Source organism: Manihot esculenta, chromosome 15, assembly GCF_001659605.2.
Source record: "Manihot esculenta cultivar AM560-2 chromosome 15, M.esculenta_v8, whole genome shotgun sequence".
Lineage (NCBI taxonomy): Eukaryota > Viridiplantae > Streptophyta > Magnoliopsida > Malpighiales > Euphorbiaceae > Manihot > Manihot esculenta.
Window position 1 is genome coordinate 15,394,123 of NC_035175.2, and position 8,815 is coordinate 15,402,937.

At 32.3% G+C, this 8,815-nt stretch overlaps 1 protein-coding gene across 1 annotated transcript; it reads left to right on the forward strand.

Annotated features, from left to right (window-relative positions):
* The first annotated feature begins 543 nt into the window (after nt 1–543).
* LOC110602758 lies at nt 544–8,262 on the forward strand. Its single transcript, XM_021740356.2, has 5 exons — nt 544–1,099; nt 3,092–3,153; nt 6,848–6,938; nt 7,220–7,319; nt 7,415–8,262. The coding sequence occupies exons 1-5, from the start codon at nt 930–932 to the stop codon at nt 8,120–8,122; spliced, it is 1,131 nt and encodes a 376-aa protein (XP_021596048.1). The 5' UTR covers nt 544–929; the 3' UTR covers nt 8,123–8,262.
* The last annotated feature ends 553 nt before the right edge of the window (nt 8,263–8,815 follow it).

Consider the following 8,815-nt stretch of genomic DNA (forward strand, 5'->3'; position numbering starts at 1 on the left):
TTGTAATTATAGATTAACTGGATGATTTATTATGTTTCGTATTGTTTTTAAATTTTAATTCATATTTAATTTAATTTGATTCAATGTAATATAATTAAATATTTAATTTTTTAATTTTTTAAATAAAATTTTGATCTTAAATGAAATTGAATCGATCAAGACAATGCTCTTTAAATTTAACTTTTTAGGAAATCATAATGAAAAAAAAAAATTTCTTTAATTTTTATTTTTAATTTATGAGCTAAATTTATAAATATAAAAAATTATAAATAAACGAGTCAATTAATTTTTAGAGGCTATTAGCTAGTTTAACAAACTCAATGGTATTTAATTATTTTAAAAATAATTAAGAAAAAATTAAAAGAAAAATCTCTAATTGGATAAAGTTAAAATATAAAGACTATTTTTTTTTTTTTTGAAATAGTGAGACATGTATTGATTTAACACAAAAATGTAAAATAATTTTTCCTATTTCAAAATATTAAGCCACGTGTTGGGCCAACGATAAGTAAATAAATAAAAATACTTCAAAGCCCAATGTCAAAAGATAGCCCATTCCTCTTTCCCTTCCGCTCAATCTTTCTACTCCTACCAAAAAACTAGCACCACGGCTACTTCCATCTCCACCTCTCTCGACGCGGCGACGCCTACATCCACCGCCATCTGCCTCATAACGCCACCACCCCCTCGTTCTTTTAGAATTTTCAAGAAAAATTTCCCTCTCTCTTTTTCAGAAAATAAAAAATAATTCCATTCGCTCCCTGAGATCCCATTGCGTTGCATCAACGTCCCATATCCTGCCGGAAACCACCGCTTCCCTCCACAATCACAGGCAATTTCAAGCAAAAAAAAGAAAAATTTAGCTACATGTAACTGGTAAACCTAGTTCAATTTGTTGTTTACCTTTCCTTTTTTGTGGGGTTGCATACATGGCTGCTCCATCCCCAGCCCTAACCACTGCCAGCTCCGACGCCGTTCACACTTCCGCCACCACCATCACTGCCACCCTATCTTCGCACCGTACAGATGGGCCACCGAAGACACTCCGCGGTCTCAACAAACCCAAGTGTATTCAGTGCGGCAACGTCGCTCGCTCCAGGTTCATATACATAATGTCCTATGTAGTGCGTGTACATGCGCGCTAGTATTTGGTACTTATGGTAGAATTTGCGAAGTATCTTTTTTTTTTATTTTTTATTTTTATTTTTTAATGCTTTCTGTAATTGGTTTTAAAGAGCTGATTTGTTCAAATTTTGGAAAGGAAGATTGCTTCACTTAATTAAAAAAAAAAAAAAAGAAAAGAAACCCTAGCCCAATTAAATTGTTGGTGACTAGACTTTTGGGCTAGAGCAGCAGGTTAATCTAGAAGCAAATGTGCTAGGATTTGCGCTTGTCAATCATTAAGCAAGCTCATAACAGTTGAGGACAAACTTTGTTATCAATCTTTTAGAATCGGCGCTCTGTTTTTTGAAAAGAAAAAAACTTTGGCAATATTTCGTCGTTATGATCACAAGAAAAGGCTATGATTAAAATTTTTTCATCTTTGCTTGGTAGACCATTTATGGGAAGTTTCCAGATTATCAACAATGAAATGAGTGTGTTGTTATGTTGATTTTATTGTGCTAGTCCAATGTGTTTTGTATTAGAATCATCTTATTCTTGGGTCATTGGGATCTCAATTGTAGGGCAAGAAAATAGCAGCAGTATGTTAGACTGTTGAGAGACAACTATGTAGTTACCCTTTTCCAATTTATTATTTTAGGAAATTACGAAGGTATCACAGTAGTGGTAGCGGTAGTTAAGATCATGCAGCCATTATCTTCCACCATATGCATTAGGAAAACAATAGTATTTAATCTATAGGATAAGGAAGAAAATAAATGAGAAGATCAACATTTACTTTGTTTGTGGGTGCTAGTAAGGATTTAGTTATTAAGGGCAGAATTGTCTTATTAGAAATTGTTATTAGTTAAAATGGAGGGATAGCTCTTGTTCCTTCAAACTTGAAGAGAGTACAAGAGAGGACTTTTGAGGGGATAACTACTCCTGCATTATAAATTCTTAATCTTATCAAACTTCCAGATAAGGGATAATTGTTGTCCCATTCCTTTTCCTTTCCTATTGCCTTTTATCCTTCCATCTAAATGAAGCCTAAGTGTATAAATAGGCCACAACATTCAAGCTCAGTGTTTCAAATGAAATGACCTGGACATGAGCATTAGCTTTGGTTTGTTTGACATATATTTAGGTTATAATGGTTCCTACCCACATTTTTTCTTTAAGCTAGACACATCCTCCTTCCATACAAACATGTCAAGGTTTAGTTGTTTCTGGGAATTTTGACAATTGCTTAACATTGGGTTTTTAAGTTAATATCTGGAATACCTAGTAGGTTCTGTATAGATATGTGATTACACTGATTTTTTGAAATTGCCAAGTTATTTCTTTGAAATTCATTCTGCTCGAGTGATTTGGTTCTAAAATAACTCTGCTTCACAGCTGTCTTAAGACTAGTTTGTTGTGCAGATTAGAAACCATTAGATAAGACATTAAATTAATATTTTGATGGTCATTTCTGCTTTTATGGTCAGTGCTGCGGCTAATAACTCTCCTCTTTAGCTTTCACTAATTTAAGATTGAAACTACTATTTTTTTATCATATATTTATTTTTTAAGTCATGGCTATGTTCTGAATTTTAAGTTGTCCAAAGGCTTGCCCAATGCCTATGCATTTTGCCATTCAATTGTACAGGCTTGTGCTCATGTAGCCTAGGCTGGTTTGCAATCCAGGGGCCAGCTGAAAGTCTGAAGCTGACTGTTTCATTCAGTCGATTAATAATCTTATAAGATTTAACAGCTGGTTTTTCATGCATGATGTGCTAGTCAATATCAGTAGAAACTTGGCAAATGGCTTTTCTTTTCTTTTTCTTTTTTTTTCTTACATATAGGTTGATGTTGAACCTATGTAAGGACTAAGGATATGAAATTCTTTAATGCATTGGTATGAGGTTGTTTTAGATGTTACTGGAAGTATGAATTCGTGCTACATATCATGATGTGTAAATTCTAATTACCTTAGACTGTTGTGCAGGTGTCCCTACCAGTCATGCAAAAGTTGCTGCTCAAAAGCTCAAAATCCATGCCATATTCATGGTATGCTATTGCTAATATGAAGTTTTTATATTGTTGAAGAGTTATTCCTTTTGCTGCATACTTTTTATTTGAAAATTGAGTTCAGTCTGAAGTTTTAGCCACTCATTTTAGTGCAAGGAAGATCAATGAGAGGAGGTTTGTCATTTTTTTTTGCGAAGAAGAGGTGTAACAATTGATTGGGAAAATTATAAAATACTTGAGATGCGCTACACTTACAAAATATAGTTATTTCCTTAAAATGTGGATAGTAGGTCTCGTGTGTATGTGAGAGAGGGTGTATGTGCTTCCGTGCACTTAATGTCTTCTTTGTGGTTGTTCCTTGGGTTGCTTTTGGACTTCTAGATGCTTTATGGACAAGTAGCTAGAAATTGATTTGAAGGTGACTGCTTTGGTCATCTTAGCCCAAGGAATCTCAAAAGTTGTTCTTATTTGCCTTTTGTCAATGCAGTTTGGGGGTGATTTACCAAGAGAAATTCTAATTTGCATCACAAACAAATCTTATACCTGTGTCTAGGCAGTAGGCGTATCTATGGTTTGTTCACTCATCATCTCTCAACTTAGGTGTTTATTTTGTTATTGTTTCTCAATTTCAGTGTCTTTCTTTGTAAACCCCTTGACTCCAGTTTAAATAAAATCAAAGTCCCAGCAACTTGATATCAAGGTTTCAGGTTAAAAAGTGAAATAACCAAACTGCTCTTCTTTTTTTTCTCTTCCCTGTCCTCTCCCTCACTTGAAAGTCTTCTCTTCAGTTCTTGTATTTCCAACTATTTAGATGCTGGAGTTGGTAAGAAAATAATGCATAAGAGGAGGGAGTCAATTGGTGGTTGCATTGGTCATGTTCAACATTAAGAACACCAAAATCTGGCTAGGTTTTATTTTGGTGGGTCACGATTCTCCTCTTCACGACTTGGCATGCTCTTGCTCCAAATCAAAACCACCACATCAATTGCTGATTGGGTTCGAGGGAGTGTCATGTGAGGATAGAGATGTGGAAGTGACATTGGTGGGGTTGGGCGGCAATGGTGAAAAAGGGGGTCATAGGAAAATGGGCAGAGAGGGGAAGACAAAGAGGAGAGAGCCAAGAGAAGGTTACTGGGTGGGTAGGGAGGATAGTACTAGTAATTTTTTAATTTTTTTGTGAGGCTAGTTTCAGCAGGTTAACATGAAATATATTATGATATAAGTTTTGTTCTCCCACACATTTTTAAAATTTTTTTAATAGGTGTAATAAAATTTATTTTTTTATTATTTAATCTCTCAAAATTATATTATTGTCACTTTATATTTATAAAACAAACTCAAATGGGAGCAGTGAATTTTTATTTTTCATTAATTTGTATGTTTCTCAAATAATTTATAATTTATGTATTATTATTAAAATTGAAGCATTAAAATTATTTGGTTGTAATAGAAAAGTATAAAAGTTTAACTAAAATTACTTATTCAATTATATTTACGAATTATAATTTGTTTGGTAGTTGTTATTTGAAAGTTAAATGCAAGTTAGTCTACTAATTTATTAACAAAATCTAAAATCAGATGAAATTAGTTTTGCTTTATGAGTAAATTATAATCATTTTCTTTATCTTCCCTTTCATTTTGTTTTCTCTTCTTTATTTCATGAATAATTTTTTTTATTTATATATGTACAAGTAGATAAAATTTGTAATCTAAACTTTTGTTGAAATTTTGAATTTATTAACTTAAATATATATTTATTTTTTATAATATATTTGCTTTATTATATTGTTATCTCTAATTTTTCACTTCAATTCAATTTTAATAATTATTATTTATTATTTTATGCTATTGTACCATATATTTCAGGTATGTGGGGTTTATCATTATTTTTTGGCTTTGAATTTTTGAATTTTATATTAGTGTTTAATTTAATACTTTGTTACCTATGTTTTTAAGTAAGATAATTTATGTTATTAAATTTTGTAATGATCAAATTATAATTTTTTAATATTTATATTTATTATAGATGCTTTATTATGTTTAATTGATAAATTTTTTTTATAGTTTGATATTTTGTATTATTATTGTTATGTATTCTATACACTCTATTATGTGTGTGCGTGCATGCATTTGCACAGTCCCCTCAAATAAAATTTATTGGCTCTGCCCTTGTTTATATATGTACTTTGTCTCAAGTTTTTTGTAAGATTGCTTTTGTTGTTATTATTGTTGTTATTATTGTTGTTGTTATGGTGTGTTTTTTCTGTTTTTAAAAAATTTTTAGGTCGCGTACGTGCTATTTAGGTTATCACTTACTCAATTATTTGCCCTTTGTTTCTAAAGAAAATGAAATGCTAACATGTTATTTTATTCAGGCCATTTGTTTCTAGATTGTCTAAAGCAGCTTCCCCTTCCCTTTTTCTAACAACATCATTTGTGTTTGTTTAGTGTTTTCTTGAAGAACACCAAAAAAAAAAACAGATATTGATGGTGAAGTCTATATTCTCATGTTATGTATCTATATACTTCTTAATGCTTTCTATTTTGTTATTTTGACAAGTTTTGTTAAAAAGAGATCTATGATTATTTGATATTAATTTTAATTTTTTATTAAATCATATTTTTGAGCCTCACCTCATTCATGCATGCTCCTCTGCTTTGCGCCTTGCCCCTAGGTCTTAGGAATCCTTTTCATCTTATGCCTTCAATAACTATGATGACAATCGTGGTGATGGAGTGATGTTGGTCATGGTCATGTTTATCAAGTTGTTGCTGTTAACATTCATGAGTATAAGTTGTGATTATGGTCATGGGTAATGAACATGCCTATATGTAATGCAACAATAACAACCTATTTAATGCAAATATTTTTGAGAAAACTCTAAAATTTGTGAAATTAGTAGATATCTAAGCATGCAAATAAAATTAAGATACACGGATAAAGCATAAACACATCAACTAAAGATGTTAAATTTATTATTCTTAGGCTCCATTTGTTTGTCGAAAATAACTTATATTTGGAAAATATTTTCCGTGTAAAATGTTTTCTATGGAAAATATTTTTCAACAAGATAATTTATTTTTCATTGCTTAATTTTAATTTAAAAAATAAAATTTATTAATAAATTTATATATAAAGATTTTAATAAGGATTTCAAAGGTGTGGAAAATGACCCCTTTTTTTTCCAAAAAAGGAAGTCATTTTCCTTAAAATGATTTTTTTTTTTTATGGGAAAAATATTTTTTTGTTGACTAAATTCTTTAGTACTCATCATTGTTTATCTATATCGCTCATATTCCCTTGCATTATGTTTCTGATTTTTCGTGCCCAAATTAGCGAAATGCTTAAATTGGCGAATTGTGTAAAAAAAACTAAGATTGAAGTATAGGCACTATGACTTTATAAAATAATGATTTTGAGCCAAATTACATTAATTTTTTATACACATGCATATTGAATTGTACTCATTTGAATTATATGTTTTTTATGCATAATGTTTAAAAATAAATTTATCAATATGTTTTAGCGTACCACAACCTTTTATAGCATGCTAACTAAGCCTACCTCTTCCTATCGCTAATTATTAAAATTATCATATTCCATAACCGTACCCGCCCCGTGTATCATGATATTAGGTAACATGTACATTGAAGGTATAACATGTTTGATATTAAAGTTACAATGAAGGTTGCAATTTAACTCCTTTGCGCACTTCTTATTTTGCAAATGCAGTTCTGAAAGCAAATGCCACTTTTCCAGAGAAGGCACCAGCTTCAAGCTCTTCTTTGTTTGATCAGCAGTCAACTGAAGTGTCTCCTGCATCGTAAGTTATAAGCATCAGTCATGCTGGTGCATTTATATGCATATTCCTAGTTGCAAATGGCTTTTTTTTTTCTATGATATTTCATTATACTCTAGATTAGGCATGTTTGCCTCTAGTTATAACTTCGCTATGGAGAAGAGAGTTTGCTGCAATTTTTATGTCATAGATTACTTTTGGTCACCTGGGCTTTTTTGTTTATGGAGCTCTCTCAATCAGCATGTCAGGAGCACATTAGTCTAGTCAATTAAGGTTTAACCCCTTTATGTATTATTCCTTTCCAGGAGTTCACTAAGAGCTGCATCACTTAGACAGCTTTCTAACAATTTTTCTCAATTCAACAATTTGCATGCCTCCCGATCAAGGAAGCCATTAACCAGAAAGGTGATCTATAATGACCTGATATATTGCCCTGCCTTGTTTCATTATTTTTTTTTTCCATGTGAGATTGATTTTCCTGATCTTGGGACCTATTGCAGGAAGCTGCAACTATAAATGAATGGAGGTTTTCCAAGCTAAAGGAGTACAGGGAAAGAAACATTGAAGTGGAAAATGAAGCTTTTGACCGGTACATGCAGAATATTAACTTATTGGAGGAGGTATTTTCTGTGAAATCTATTCTAGAAAGCTCCACGAAAGGATCTATAGAGGACACTTCCCCTTCATCGAATCCCCGTGATGCTACTGCAGAAGTTGACACAGAAACGATGATGGCAGGGCAGAATTTGGAGCTCAGGTTTAGTCCTAAAAAAAGTGAGAATGCTCGAAAAAGGATACAAGAAATTGTTGATGCGGGTTTAAATAAGCTTCAGAAACATGAGTCCAATGATGGTGCTAAGCTGAATGGTGATAATGAGCTTGAGAAAGGGTCAGAAAAGGCAAAAAGTTTGCGGGCTGACAGGGCTTCAGCTTTAAATGATCTTATTGAGAAATTGAACAAAGCCCGAAATGAAGAGGATCTAACATCTTGCCTGGAAATGAAAGCCCAGCTGTACAGTTGCCATGATCAAACAGAAGCCAGAGATGTGGAGATATCCAATGAAGAGAGTGCCGCAAATAAGGTGGCACCTGCAAAAGAGTTGGATTATCTTTCGCAAAAATTGTTTAGAACAGTGGAAATTGATCAGGAAGCTCTCAACAGCATTGCTGCACATTTCTCTTCCCTACAAAAAGTAGCAAATTTATGATTGTAGAGTTCAGGTCAAGTTGAACTTGAATATTTTGAGTTTATGCTTGAATACTGTGATCCAGCCGCATTAGTCTCTAGCTTAGATGCAACCAATCCATTGTAGAATAATTATTGTGAAAATTTCTCTTAGTTTCTTCATCTTTAAATTAGTTTTTTCATCCTTAAATTTCATGGATATTTTACTGTTACATAGTGATTGTTCACTTCAATGGGAACACGGCTATAGCATAGATTGTTTCTATTTTTGTTGTAAAATTTATCAATCTCAATCATCAATGTTTCCTTGCTGGTTTCTTATAAGAAAAAAGAATGGCATAATAATCAAATTGAATATTTGCAGTTTCTGCACATTCTGAAAGTGAACCGATCTGGATTGGCAGCTGAATATTTTGTATTACTTGATTATGTTGTAAAGCAGAAAGAATTCAGCATTATAGCAGTAATTCACTATTCCATAATAGCATTCAACACTCTTAAGGCTGTATTAGAAGTTGAACTTTTCTAAGTTCTGGGGAAAACTTCTAAAGAAAGAAATAAAATAAAAGCATTCTATAGCATTTAAAGCTTTTAAGAGGGCAATACACAATGAGGACTGACTCGAATTTGAGACACTGAAATCGAGCATCGCGGTATGCTCCTTAGCTAAGCAAGCAAATTGGCTTAGGCAAAAATAAAGCTTTCAAAAGAGCAG